Source organism: Syngnathus floridae, chromosome 12 (genome assembly GCF_059516105.1).
Source record: "Syngnathus floridae isolate MCC-2025c chromosome 12, RoL_Sflo_1.0, whole genome shotgun sequence".
Taxonomy (NCBI): Eukaryota; Metazoa; Chordata; class Actinopteri; order Syngnathiformes; family Syngnathidae; genus Syngnathus; species Syngnathus floridae.
Genome location: NC_142424.1, coordinates 1,159,339 through 1,174,054, shown reverse-complemented (window position 1 = coordinate 1,174,054; position 14,716 = coordinate 1,159,339). Strand labels below are relative to the sequence as shown.

Here is a 14,716-nt window from a genome sequence, read left to right as displayed (position 1 = left end):
ACAAGACGGAAAACCATTATAGCCAAGGTTTGTGTCATTTTGCAAGTGATAATAACTTACCTTGAGCCCGGGCGGACCGGGTCGGCCAGGGTTTCCGTGAGGACCCGGGGGACCCTGCGCAAGAAAAACAGCAACGTGACCAACATGGCACAGGAATCGCCACATTGAAGTTCTGGCTACTGGTACTCCAACCAGACCGATGTGGTCGTCGGGACAAAACTTGCTATTTTAACCCATTTCCCGAGTTTCTTCAGGTTGATTTAGTTGAGGGGGGTGTGTGTGGAAAATGGGGCTCCTTGGAGTAGCTCCACCATATGGATGTGGTTTTCCCGCACCCCGATGCCTCCAACACACACACGTGCGCACGTTTGTCGAGACTCGTAATGAGTAATCCAGATGGCCTCGTTGCAAAACATTTTGGATTGGTCTGCCAAGTGCGTGCCGGCGTCCGGATCAGCTGTTGTTGTAGCAACAGAATTTGAGTGAACGGAAGCCCGTCCGTCTCCATGCGCGGCGAGCGGGACAGCCGAGCCAAAACAATCTCATTCAACGCTTTGACACGGCCGTTAATCTGACTTCGCGTCTCCCCGAGGGAGGCCTTTTCTTGCGCGTCTGACCCGGGCCCTTGTTCTCCACGTGGTGGGGCATCTCTCGCCTCGTCTCCACCCCCGTCTGAGGTTAAGGGTCAGAGAGGGGATTCTAAAGAGGCGGAGTCAAAGGGGTTCATAGAGGTGAGTCGAAACAAGTCGGCCTTCTTTCGGTGGTCCCGACTTTGTGCAGACGTGTCCAGTCGAAACGTCCTCGTCAGAGCGCGTTATGAAAGCCCATAGTTGTTGCTTTGTTTTCATAAACTAAAGGCTTTTTTTGCCCCATCCATTAACATGGCGTCAAATCTGGCCCGCTTTTAAGCTCAGAGCGCCACCTGTAACCTGACGAGGCGAGACAAAAGTGATTTTCCAAACTGTCAACAGATGCCCGAGCCAAAAGCGTGACCGCAAAATTGCCATTTGATCCCAGTTGTGGATTTTGGGACGCTTCCACCTCTAATCGAGCTCAATATAGAAAACGCTGACACGGCTTTCCATAGGGCGAGACGTCCAATCAGAGGTTGTGTGAAATGTCCACAGTTATTTGTTTAGATTTTTTCGATTTCCGACAAGCTCGTCTTTGTCTACTCGTGCTCGATTTTCATTCCAGGGATTCTCACGTTTGATTGGCTTTGGCGGCGCTTGGCATGCGGCTGGCCGTGCCCCTCCAGACGTTTGGCGTGCTGTTCGCTAGATGCCGCTCATCCCAAAATACGCACAGCAGCCATGTTTGAATTACACGTTTGGCATTGTGGTTTGGGAGGACACTTGTAGACATGAGCTGGCACTGGAGTTTTTTTTTTTTAATATTGGTTTTGTTTTTGGGTACTGCAACCTTGCCGTCGTGTTTTGCCCAGAACAGGTGTCTAATTAGAGAAGGCGAGGGCGGGGTACACGCCGGGGCCCCCGACCGGCGGCGGCCTCGGCGGCTTCTCAGGGCGTCACTGCGGTCCGTTGCGGTCCCAACCTCGGCTCGGCCCAAAATCAGACTAATTGAACAAGTATAGCGTTTTCGGTTTGCTGCCGTGGCAACGGAACGTCACTCTCAGGTATATAAATATCACGCAAATTGCATCTTGATGCCATATGCGCGTCCTGCTGCATGTTACATCAAGAATATTTTTGACAAGCGCTGTAATAGGCCCGACTTTGAAGCGCACACTCGTAAAAGCCACTTGCTGTACGGTCTCCGTCCAAAGGCGTTTCGTTCATCGTGTTGAGCCAGATGGGAGCCGGAGGGGGATGATTTCAAAGGGCGGAACGGAAAGGTCCGCTTAAGTTCGGGACGCACTCAAATTTGGGTTTTATCTCAGACGGAAGTGCCGCAGCAGCGCCAGCGCTTTACATGGTCCAATTTTTTTTCCAGCTGCGTATTGAGCTGTAAAAAAAGAGTCAGGTGATGTTTGGTGTTACAAGGAGGAGAATATTGCACGCTCCCAACTCGCACCTCCCTGCCACCGCCGCCGCCATCGTCACACGCCCTCAAAACGGGCGCATCTATGCTGAGAGCGGTCGCCGTGGCGACGGCGTCTCGCACTCACGTGTGGGGACCAGAGGTCAAGGTTCGCGGGTGTTGCCTGGCTGGGCTCAATGGCGCTCTGTGTGTCATCACGTTGGCTTCCCGTAATCAAAGGCTGGGGAAGGTTATGCGTAAGGGCGAGCGGAGGAGGGAGGGTTCTGTCTGGGAGTGGGAAAAAAAGTGCATGTACGTCTGCGGGAGACAAGTATGAATTTGGAGTCGGGTCAGGTGCCTTCAGTGAAGTTGAACTAGAAGAATCCTACTGAACAATTTGACTCAAGGCATATGCAGGAGGCAGGTGTCGATAAACAATTCCCAAATTAGGTTTGTTAGGCCTTGGCGGAGGTCTGCGTTCTACCGAGGGCCAAAAAGGGCAAAAGCAAAAAAAAAAAAAAGATAATAATAATAATAAAGGGCCCACCAGCTCTCTCCAGATGTTGAACAGTTCCGCAAATAAATAAACAGGCTGATTATTTCACGTCTGCAAAAAATTAGATCATTTGTTCGTCTTTGACGTTTGGAGCCAAACCAGAATGGGTTGATTTTTTTTTTTTTCCAACTTTAAACATTTTGGTCCAGAATGAGACCCCCACCCCCCCAAAAAAAGTGTCCCGCTTGCGGCAGAGTAAAGTCCGGCGGAGGCAGGCAGGCAGCCATGTGTTCTCTGTCTGTTTACAGCGCTTTTATTAGGCGTCCTGCGGCAGGGGCGGCTTTGAAAGGCCGTCTTTATAGGAGCTTTCCTGTTTATGCTCAGGGGCGGAGGAGGGGGGGTGGGCACTCACCGTCGCCACGCTGAATATGTCTCGAGCGCAACTCATGTCGCCTGCGAGGGTTTTGCGGATTATTATTATTGTTATCGTTATTCTTGCCGCTGTGATTTGATCTGCAAAGAACAATCTGGGTCTTTGTGATGCAAGGCTCGGCCGGCCGGCCGGCCGGGGGCACAGAGGCCTCTCTGTCACCTCCGTGTTAGCGAGGCGTCGGTCAACAAGCGCACACAGACGCATTCAGACGCCGGGGACATGTTACGGGAAACGGACTTTTTAATGGCTTGTATACACATAGCTGGGGGCGGGGCTACGGCTTCTGTAATTTGACTGCGCTTCCTATTCGGTGGACCACTGCCATGGCACAGAGACTCCAAAATGAGAGCCCCGCTCATAAATGTCGGGACGCCTTTATCGAAGGAGCGGAACTCACCCGAGCGCCCCTCTTGCCTGGCAGGCCCGGCTTCCCTGGAGGACCTTGCAGTCCCTGCAAAGCGAAGAAAAGAAAAAGTGTTGCTTTTTGACTGACCACGGAACAAACTCAATCAACCATCACGTCAGCAAAGCCCGAGCTAATTCCATTAGCAGGTGAGGAGAGCCGAGGCGTATCCGCCGGCTAATTCCGAGCCAGCGTGGCAGGAAACGCCGCCTCATTTCCTGTGCCGCTGAACGCACCCGAATGCCTTTATCGGGCCCGATCGTATTCTTTTAATCAAGGAGGGGGCAGAATCAAACAAAACGACACCAGGATGAAAAAGAAGCCAAGTGAAAACAAAATTTGCAATCCGTGGCCCGGATGTCTCCTTTCCGCTTCCTGTCACTCTGATGGTTCTAATTGCTCGCCAATTCTGACGCCAAAATGGCGGCAAATTGAAATACGATTGCTCATGCGAGGGCTCAGGACGGACAGCCGAGGTGCAAACTCATTTGTCTGCTTCGGTATTTAGGCTGCAAGTGACATGAGCCTTTTCGTTTGCATTGAGAAGCTAAACGGTGTTTACCGACCGCCTCGACCCTCGACCCGCCTTTGAAGGCGGGCCGGCCGTGTGACCTCCACTAGCCCCGCCCTGACGGAGGAATCTGGTGCAAAGACGGCAAGGCGTCAAACCAGACACGTCACGCCCTGCAGCAGAGAGCGAGACCAAAACGCCGGGAGTGGATTTCAAACTTGTGCGGAGACGGGGCGGGGCTACGTTCACATTCGTTAGATCGCTACGGCGCTCGGGCCGACGACCGTGTTGGTGACAAAAAAACTTCATCATCAAAACAAATGAGCCTGCAAAAAATTCTTACCGCGGGGCCGGGTTCTCCTTTTAGTCCCACGGATCCGGCGAGCAGGGAGAACTGCGTCGGTGTCACCTCCCAACTCTGGAAGCCGTCGGTGGCGGGTGACGTCACGAGGTTGTACGCAGGTGTGGTCGCTCGTGGGGTGACCGGTGCCTTGGCGGTTCTGGCCTGCTTGGTCGGCTTGAGCGCCTGTTTCGGGTTGGGCTTGGCGGTTTTAGCCCAGGTTTTGGACGTGGTGGATTTGGAAGGCTTAGCTTTTGAGAGCACCGCTTTAGAGGGAAACACTTTGACAGAATTGAGTTTGGGTTTGGCGGCTTTGGATGGGACCACTTTGGGCTCGAGGGGGGGTTTCTTAGCTGCGGTGGGCTGCGGTTTCTTCAGAGCCGGAGTTCGATCTGATAAAGTGGAGTCAAGTGTTGTCGTGGACGGATTTGGCTTTGTGGTAGCTGCGGCTTTCGTCTTTTGTTGAGGGCTGGGCTTTGGAGAAGTTGCTCCGGGGGACGTCTGACTTGTCGTTTTAGGGGCGGACGGTCTCGCGGCAGGTGCTTTGGTCGGGGCCGGCGTGGTCCTGAGCGGAGCCGTGACAGTTGGGGTCACGGCCTGGCTCGGCGGAGGCGAGAGGCCGAGATGAGCCGTGACGGGCATGGCGGTTCTGGGCCAAGGCGTAGGAGTGGCACCGGGGGCGGGCTTGGTCGTTTGGCCGGGATACCTGACGGCCGAGGCGGCGGCCGCGACGCTCCGGGCCAGGCTGCGCCCGGCCGCCTTCTTGGTTATCGGAGCGCCGTGTTTGGGGGCGGCGGTGGACGCGTTCACGTGTCGCGGCAGGACGGGCAGCAAGGGCGCCAGATTGGGCCGGTAGGTGTCGGCTTCCCTGCACTGTTTCTTAATGTACTTGCAGTAGTTGTGCGCTGCCTGGGCGGTGGGGATCAGGTCAAACTGGCAGATGGCGCCTTCAAAGTGAGCCCAAGCTTGCTGGCTGGAGCGGCCCAGGAGGAAGGAGTCGTCGTGCTCCGGCGCCAGTCCCTCCTCGCCGCCCCAGCCAAAGTCCACGTGAACACTGTGCTCTCCGCAGGAGGCATAAAGAGTCACTTTGCGTCCTTTAATTCCCACCGCCAGCTGGTGCCACTGGCCGTCGTGGGGCTCGTAGGGCAGCGTCGCCGACGAGTTGGGTCCCGTGTGGAGGACGAGCCCGCCCGGTACCAGCTGCAGGCCCAGGAGAAGCTTCTTCTTCTCCGAGAGCAGGGTGAAGAGGAAAGCGCTGTTGACTCGGTGCGAGCGCACGCTCAGCACCAGCGCCGCGTCGCTCCAGAGCGCCGTGGGCCAGATGGAGCGCAGCGGACCCTCGATGTGCGCCAGTTGGTTGAGGATGATTCCGGATTTGAAGGGGATGACCCCGGCTGGGACGGAGCGAGATGGCTTGTCTCCCTTGAGCCCCAACTTCTGGAGGATGTCCACATCTGCGGGGACCATGGAAAAGACGCGTGTCAGATGGGGAAAGCGAAACTAAACAGTGTCCTTTTAAGACAAATATATTTTGGGACGACCGAAATAAACTTGTTGGTCAGCAGCAAACTGCTTGGGTCGTCTAGCGCAACTCCGAGCCAAAGCAAATGACTAAGAGCAAAATATCTCGGTGGCGGATGGGTGGCCTTGGTCGGTGTTTTTTTCTTTTCTTTCATGCTTGTCCTGCAGTGTTCCTGCACTAATGGACATTTTGGGAGGTGCCAGCTGTCCACAGCTTCCAATTTAAGCACTTAAGTAAACAACAAGTGTACAAGCGTGCATCCTTGATCCCTTTGGATGGACTTTGTGGACTATGACAAATCTACTATAGCACGGATTTTTTTTTATGACTTTTTAAAATACGCAGGTCCAAATTTCAGTGTAGTAGTTGTTTTTAAGTTGAAATGTGTTAGCAGCATGTGGGAAGGGGTCTCGCTATTTCTGTTTTCTGGATTTTCAACTGTCATGGGTGGTTCTGGAAACATTTCCCTCGCAAAAAAAAAAAAAGCGGTTCACCGAGTGCTAGGTGGTCCCAAATCTATGAATAGTGCCCCTTTTGCTCGCCGCTTAATGCATTGAATTTTGTGGAGCGGTGGGCTGCAGGATGTTCTGCTCGGGTCTTTGTTTGGAGGCTTCGGGAGGTTAACAATCACCATCACCTTTCCCGCGTTTCCCTCGGACCTTCTCCTCAATTAAGCGTACGGAACACAAGGGAGTAAGGCGTCAATAAGGTTTCCAGACTTGCACTCAGCCGTGACCGTGTTCAATGTTCGGTCGCCGAGGGTCAACTGTGATGTCACCCGCTCCCTCTCTTTGACCCGACCTGCGGTCATCGGGCCCCGTCTAATGGGGACGCACGGATGGGAGAAGAAAAAAAAGTGTGAGAAGCTGGCAGGAATTGTTGACGAGATGCCAGAAATTCGAAACGCTCGAGCGTTGGGAATGTTTTAATTGCGTGGAAAGTTGAAAGCAAACTAATTAGGCTCCATCACTCAGAGCATGGAGGGTTATTATGCAATGATTGCACAACCCACACAGTCAAACAAAACCATCCTGACAGATTTGGAATTATTGAGTGCATTTGATGCACACATTTCCAACATCTCAGTCTTGTGGACCACTTAGAATTTTTTTTTTTGGCACTGTGAGTCTGGAGCTAGATTACGCCTCTCCTATTTATGGTTTTTCCACTTTCTATGGACAGCTTAGCAAAAGCAGCGAGGCTTTATAAAATAGACGGAGTGAGATTTGGTCGGGGTCTAACATATACCGATCCACATTTTCCTGTCTGTGTGGTCTCCCCTGTGGTGTAAGACAACTGCGCTTGGCAGCGAGACAGCGGTCGCGTTACAAGCAGTGTATCATAGACTTGTGTTGTTTTTATTCAGCTACCGCATTTATTATGGCTGGGCCGCGCATTAGCCATATGGATTTATGTACGGTGTGCTGCGCAGATGTGACGACGCACGCCCACATGGACGAGTCTAAGAACAAGACAGAATCCTTAACATGCACTTGATGGTTGTGAAGGCTGTGCTAAGTTAGGCTAAGTAGTTTACTATACATATAATAATGGGAGTAATGGTAGAAAATATGACCCTTGACCTTTACGATACCACGGGTCATTAGGAAGCAGTTGTTTTTGAGGGAGTGGTTTTTACCGCTACTTTTATGCTAATTTGTGTCAGCTCATTTAAGGTGTTTAGCATCATATGTTAGCATAAAGTTAGCTTAGCTTTCTTTAGGGAGTCACAACGGACTTGAAGTATGAACCCTTTGGCCTTTGACTTGGACTTCTCTTGGAGTGGCAACAAGCACAAAGGAATTCTTTCAAAAGTATATTTAAACATGTTGAAATGTGTTTCAAGTGATTAAAGTGTTCCAGTAAATGATAGACCGGCACAGCGACATGCTAAAGTTAGCAATGCATGTCTTGTTTATGTTTGTCAGCTTGGCGTCCTGGAATAATCTCTCAGAAGGAAAAAAAAAAAAAAAATCATTCCTATTCAAGTAGCAAGTGAAATGATGTGCCCTCTGCCCCAATTCCCATTGCAATTTGCATTGTGCAACGACTTGAGCGGCTTTGGCGTTGCCGCAGAGGGGTCGAGCGGCTCTTACCTTCAGAGTGTACTTGTGTAAGTCCCAGGTAACAAGTACAGTAGAAAACCGTGCAGAGCAGTAGGGCTCTCCTGCGAGCGAGAGAAAAGAGAACATTAGAGGGCTTGCATTTGCTTCAGAAGTAGTAGGAAAAATATTTACAATGAAATGCCACATTTCAAGCAAAAACTTTGGAGGATCATCTAATTTAGCATGATGCTAACTGAAACGATTTCACACATTTCACACATGCAAGTACAGCGATGCCTTGGCTAAATATTTTAGGTGGCTGTCTGTTTCTCCCCCAGCTTAACTTGCTGAAATTTAACAGAAACTTTCCACTCTTTGCAACCCAATCTGCCATCCTCACCAAAAACAAAAACACACATGGAGGATGAAAACTGGAAAAGGTAGTCGCTAGGTGGGCGCCCTGAGATTGCATCAGAGTGAGCAAACTCAGTGGGGGATGCAGATCTAGTGACGGGGCACAAAAACCAACGTTTGCCGCTAGGTCACACACACATTTGTGTGCATAAACACACACACACTGCAGGAGGAAATGCATATAGCAGCTGTGACTGGACGAGAAGAGGCAGACATGTGGGAAAGATGCAGAGCGTTTACATGCAAGATAATAATTTAAAAAAAAAAAAAAAAAAGCTTCAGAGTATATACAGCACATCAAAGTGTACATCCAGAACAGTATGTGCTTCCTGTAGCGGCTTTGGATGGCCAGCTGCTCGCACTCTCACGCTTATCAGCCTGAAACTGTTTCATCCATCACAACAAACTTGGGTATTTTCTTTCATTCCTCAAAAAAAAAAAAAAAAAAAAGAGAAAGTGGGCGGAAGCAAACACTCATCCGTGGCCCGATTACAAATACACTGAAGGTGACTTCAAAAAAACAAAAAAACAGTTCAAACAACGACATAGCCGATGCTAGCTTTATGCTAACATACAATGGAAGACACCATCAGCACAACTAGTTGACAGCATTGTTAGCCTTTAAGCGTGGAAGAACTAATATTACTGCCGTACTGAGAAGCTGAGAGAGCTGTCACGGCGTGTCACAGGAGCAAAAGCACAACACCGGAGAGAAGAAATTCTCATCCGACAGATGATTGACGGCCAGTCAATTGAGAATAAAAACGATAACATCCTCATGGTGTACGTAATCAGCAGCTCTGATTGCCGCTTCCTGTTTCGTTCTCTGCCTCCGCCGAGTGTTTTTGCCATTACTGTCCCATATTGGATAATATCCACGCCTCCAAAAGAACCACAACATGTCAGCGTGGGATCCGCTTCACCTCATTGTTATTCACTCAGAGCATTTCGCAGATGAGTGGAAAATTCCTAAAGTGGCATTTTATCTCCGTACAACTTTGTGAAAGATTGAAAGAGGATGCAATTTGTCCAAGTGCAAGAGTCTGACTGAGACATCAGGTGATATTCCGCTCCCACGGAGAGTTTGACATCACAGATAAAAGTGATGGATGACAGCCAGCCTCGCACGCGGCACCGGCGGTGAAATTGTGCGGACGCTCAAAGTCGAACGGTAGGCGATTGTTTTCACTTGATCTCGGTAGGAGGAGTGCACAGAAGGAATTGCTTGCACGTTTTCCCCATTTAAAGACGGCGGGCGGCATGGCAGGTGGTAACAGGCTGGACTCCATCAAGCCTTGTGCAAGTTACTTGCCATCTGTTGCTTTATTTAGGATAATTGTCAGTCGATTTTATGGGAATCAAAATAAGCCAAGTGTTTTTTTTTTTTTTGCTTTTGTTTGCACATGCGCCTATTAATTTTTCTCTTCCTGAGAATTGTTTCTAATTTCAGATCTAGGGAGTTGCACAATGACAGCTTTTCCAATTTATTGTACTGGCACTGAGGTACAGAGCGTGAGTTCTTCTGCCACCCAAGGTGGTCGCATCCCCATGCTGACCTTGTGCCAGGTGTGCACCACATGGACCCATCCCCACCCCCCCACCCCAAGAGGAAAGTCATGCAAACAATAACAAAACAACTTACTTTGTGTCTAGATGAGAGGTTTTGCAATCTCTCCTTTGGGTGCCTAAATTCATTTGTATTCATTTGTCCTGGCAGTCAAAAACCTGATCCGTCAATCACAGCGTGACTCCTTGACAAGGGCGGGCATGAAGAAGACACACCGGTGGCCGGTCGCTCGCTGGCTCGCTGGCTGGCTGGCTGGTTCAGGCAGTCACGCGTCGCTACGGAAACTCCGGGAAAGAAAACGCATGTTGACGAAAGGCCGACATACAATCAATCCGTGTGGACACAGAAGCTCCCCGCTGGCGTGCGTGTGGATATTCCCCAGTGTTTCATTCATTGAGGCTGCTCCGGATGGAAGGAAGGAGGGAGTGGGTGGCTGCCTGCCTGCCTGCCTGTCTGCCTGCCTGCCTGCCTGTCTGCCGGGGGTGGTGACGGAGTAAGGAGCCTTCCTCCCATGGCTTTCCCTTTTAAACGGGGGCTCCGTCCGCGCGGCTCCGGTCACCGTCGCGGTGTCGAGTTTCACGGCCAAGCGGCGGCGAGATGCAACTGCTCGCCCTCGCCTGCCTCCACGGAGGGGAGGGGAGGGGGGGTCCACATCATGGGGGGTTGGAGGAAGGAGGCAAACCGCAGAAAGAAAATGGCTGGCTAAAAAGGTCCGTTTTAGCGTTTTCAACAGGCTGCCATTTGTGTCAACCATCATTTTTGTGCAAGTGACAAATTGTTTGGTTCAAGCCAAAACTTTTTGGGGAACTACACATTTGTGATTCTACAAAGGTTAGCAAGTGAGATGACAAACTAAAGTTGAAAGCATTGATTGCATGGGTGTCAAACCCGAGGCCCGGGGGCCAGATCTGGCCCACCCATTATCTTACATCACACACAACTTAATGGTCTACTTCACCTTGCTAAATTAATTTGTTCTTTTAACAGAAAGTCTGTACCAAACGTCCTGTTTTAGTTGATCAGTTTTAAGCATTATTTTACCAAAGCCAAAAACTTACTTTCTTGTTATTACTTTAATGGTGAATCATTTTGAAAATAAAATTAGAATGCAATTCAGTCAAAATGAAGTGGAAAACTGGGCAATTTCTTCCATGCGGTGATGTTATCTTACGAAGCGATACGATTCATGCATTCAACAAACTCAACATTGAGAGCTGCTCCAACAGGTCTAAGTGGAGGTGAGTCAGTTTGAAGCCCGAGGCCACGGCGGGGTCAATCGGCCCGAATGGGCGCGAGTCATTACCGTCCCCTTGACGAGCCCCGCCCCTACGCAAGCACGCTTGACCTTGTGTTTGGTACGGCCGATGGGCCGGGATGACTCTGCCCCCCTTTGGTCCAAATGACAAAGTCGGCGCTTGCCGGCGCACTCGCTGCCACCCCTTTAAAGCTGCTTAATGACGGGGGTTGGCACCAAGTCTGAAAGCTGCCTTTATCCCCCCCCCATCCACCCACCCCTGCGCTCCCGAAATAGGCGCCCAGATCAAACGCTCCCCGTAGGGAAGGGGTCATTACTGGAGCGCGGGGCGGACACAGGCCGATGGCTAGCAGGCCACGCCCCCGCAGCAAATTGCAGACTAGGCCCGGCCGGGACGACACAAGTGTGCTCTTTTATGAGGGGCCGGCAGGGACTTAATTCACCATTACCTCTCGTACACAAGTCCTGAAATGCTTTCACAAACACACACACACGATTGAAAGCTTTTCACACGCTACTGAATCGCTTTCATACACACTGCGGATTGTTTTGCTTTCACACAACGGAATAACTCTCAGGAAAAATTTTATGTGAGCATTTTTCACTCGTGCGCATTTCAGTTATGCATGTAAGAGGGTTACGCTAAATCACGCCCAGGATTGGAACCGCTCGGAGAACAACGTGGAGCATTTTTCGAAATGGCCAACGCAGCGTGAGCGAGGCGAGACGGGCGTTCTGACTTTGGGCGCCGCCGTGTTTCTCAGAGTTTATATTTATCTGGGTGTCACATAAGTAGCGTGTTTCAAATTGCTGCCAGAAGACGAAGGGGGAAATTGTGGCAGGTTTTGAGGCCATTACAGACAATTTAATCACCTTTAAAAGGGCGGCAGAAGGTTGCGGGTCGGGTCCTGGGAAAGGATCCAGACTGGGATCGTTGGCCTTAACAACTATCTTGCCTGTGCTGTAAAAGTCCAATTTAAAAGACGAGCATCGGCACTGAACTGGGCCACTTGATTACAAATCGTGCAACTTGGCACGCAACTAAAGTGCAGGATTCCTCGGCCGCTCTCCAGCTTCCCCGCGAGCTGGAAATATGGCCAGGCGGGTGGAACTTTCAGACACGGGTCCGCGCCAAATTTCTCGGCGGGAGAGGTTGGCTGGGATTAGCTGCGGAGCGTTGACGTAAAACAAGCTGCCGTCACAGGACAAATAAACAGACGGTAAAAGACAGTCACGCTCAGTGCGCCGAGGTTGCAGAGGCGGAGGCGGCTGCGGCCGGCCGGGCGGGCGGGCACACAAGAAGAGCCTTCATGGAAGAGCAGGAATGAGCCGCCCGTGCGACCTGCCTGGTTCTTTCTCTCGCTAGGTTTGTATGCTAAATCCTCCCCCCCCTTCTTTGGAGCCCTGTCATTCTTCCACCACAAGCATTTCCAGTGCTGACACACCATGCAGAGGCCAAAGCCACCCAGCGGCAGTGGCACAACCATAATGACTATGTTGACTTCTCGTAATAATACCGAGATGAGCGCTTTTAGGGTTGGGCCTCTGAAATTCTGACAAGGCTGAAGTGAAACAAGTTGCACTTGTGTTTGCAAAACTTTTGCTCTTTCTTGACCAAATTCCACTTTGTCGTTTGAGCCAATGGCAACGACTCACTCACTCATGCCATTGCTGATGGGAATTGCCATTTCAACTTGAAAATGTTGAAGCCAGGCCGGGGCGGGGCGGACACATTTTTGGCTGGCATTGAAGAGCACTGACAAATGACCAAGTTGGCAGCATCTAAAAGGCCAAAGACACGCGGAAGTTTGTCCACCCGCACCTGTACGGCTCTACGGACAGGAGATGTACTGTCCGACATGGCCGGCCCGGGTGTGCGCGCGCATGTCAGCGTACACAAATATGGATGTGTGTGGGAGAGAGAGAGAGAGAGAGAGAGAGAGCGACGGGCCGCTTGGAGCGCTGTGAAATTCCACCTTGGCGACTCCTCCCAAAACCAGAGAACGCTAATTTCATCAAATCGCGCCTAAAACATGTAATTCGCTCCATGACTAAATATGAATTATCGGCCAAAAGGCACCATGAGCGTCGTCTTGTTCAGATCCAAACCGATTGGTGCAGATCTTCATCAAGCACGGATTGGACTGCTAACTTGTTTCACGACACAAACTTTATGAGTTGCCGTGCAGCGCCGCTCCTGACCGGCGGACTCTCTGAGAGAAAGCCGGGCCTGAAAAATCAGATTCCAGCGATGCCTTGTGTAAAAGGACTTCATTATGCTCCCAGAATATAGACTAGACAAATATTTGCCTTGGTCATTATGATGCCGTATCCACTCCCCCCGCGGACCCGAGTTCCTACACCAGGCTCAGTGTTCCGCCTTCACTCGGCGGAAAGAGAGGACGCCCGAGCCCTCGGGGGAATCCGAGCGAGCGCGTCCGTCCACTTTATCGCCGCCTCGAAAATGGTGATTTACGACAATAGCGGCGGGGCGTTGGCACGGGACGATCCGCCCTGCCTCTCTCCGGGGTCGCCGTGCTCGGGACATAATTCCAGAGTGGTCAGGAAGTGCGGCTCCCTCAGACCCCCGCATGCATCCCTCCAAACAGATGGTCTTTCATTCGGATGTCTCATATGCTGCCCTCACTCCCACCTTCCTCTCCGCACACAACGATCCCACATTCCGCCAATTGCGAGTGAGACACTTTTTTCCCCCTTTCATGAGGAGCGCTTTGTATATGTCTTTAACCTCCCCCCCAAAGCCCCCGGTAAAGGTATACGGTTCCAGATTTTGTTAGAGTGGCGACTTTTCCAAAATACAAGCCGTCATTTGGTGGCTTTTTTTTTTTTTTTTTGAATTGACTAGCAAGCAGAAATTTGCACTCCACTTAACAGTTGGGCAGCTAGTGACAAATTCTTCCAAAGAGGCTCCGAGCTCTTTATTGCCCGGTGTTGCAGGTCTGCCGCTGCCGGGAATGACTTTCAGATGGTCCCGATAGCGGCGACGACCCAATGCAGGAAATTGGAAGAATTTCCCCTTCGACGGGAGTCGTGGGGCAAAATGATATCCTTCTGCGACACCAGCTCGGACGGGCGCAGCTCGGCCAATCTTCGGCCCTCCGACCCGACCGCCTCCATCGCATGAAAAGAAAAGCGGATCCTCGCCGTTAAGACTAAGAACACAGCGCTCGGCTACGAAAGCCCTCAGGACTGCACAATAAACATTTCATTTCCTCTGGCGAGCGATAGGAAGGCCTCTGTGACGTTTAAAACGGAGCTGAAGGAGCAACGGAAGAAAGCCCGTCATTCAGCGCTCCGTCTTCAAAAAGGCATTCGCAAAAAAAAAAAAAAAAAAAAAGCCTTCTGGGTTTGAAGACTGCTGAGAAGAAAGTGGGACACATTAGCGGGAGCCGACCAACAATAAATAATACTGAGAGACAATTTGGTGGATCAAGTAGAAAGCAAGTCGCAGTCTCGGAGTCGTCGCATGTTAGTTTATTTGGAACACATGCTAATTGCTGGAGATAAAAAAAAAAACTTTTACTCTGTTTCAAGTCACAATTTGCCAAATGGGTGAATATTTTGCCTTGTGGCGCAACAGAGACAAAAGCTATTTGGAGCGTACGTCATTGTGAGAAATTGTTATAATTGGCCGGCTGTAAAAAAAAAATAGAAAATAAAACTCGTCGAGTGGTTTTACGACTCGATAAGTGTCGGAATCTGGAAAGCGTCATTTGTGGAACTCGTTAA

General features: G+C 50.8%; 1 protein-coding gene across 1 annotated transcript in view; it reads right to left on the bottom strand.

Moving 5' to 3' along the window:
* Window positions 1-10,641, bottom strand: part of LOC148389354 (uncharacterized) — a 30,703-nt gene extending 20,062 nt beyond the window's left edge. The window contains exons 1-5 of the mRNA XM_088391701.1: window positions 9,787-10,641; window positions 7,782-7,852; window positions 4,167-5,617; window positions 3,307-3,360; window positions 61-114 (exon numbers count right to left, since the gene is read on the bottom strand). Coding sequence (XP_088247827.1) covers window positions 61-114; window positions 3,307-3,360; window positions 4,167-5,617; window positions 7,782-7,852; window positions 9,787-9,839 — 1,683 coding nt within the window. The 5' untranslated portion in view covers window positions 9,840-10,641. The remainder of the gene's footprint in view (window positions 1-60; window positions 115-3,306; window positions 3,361-4,166; window positions 5,618-7,781; window positions 7,853-9,786) is intronic.
* Window positions 10,642-14,716: the final 4,075 nt, after the last annotated feature.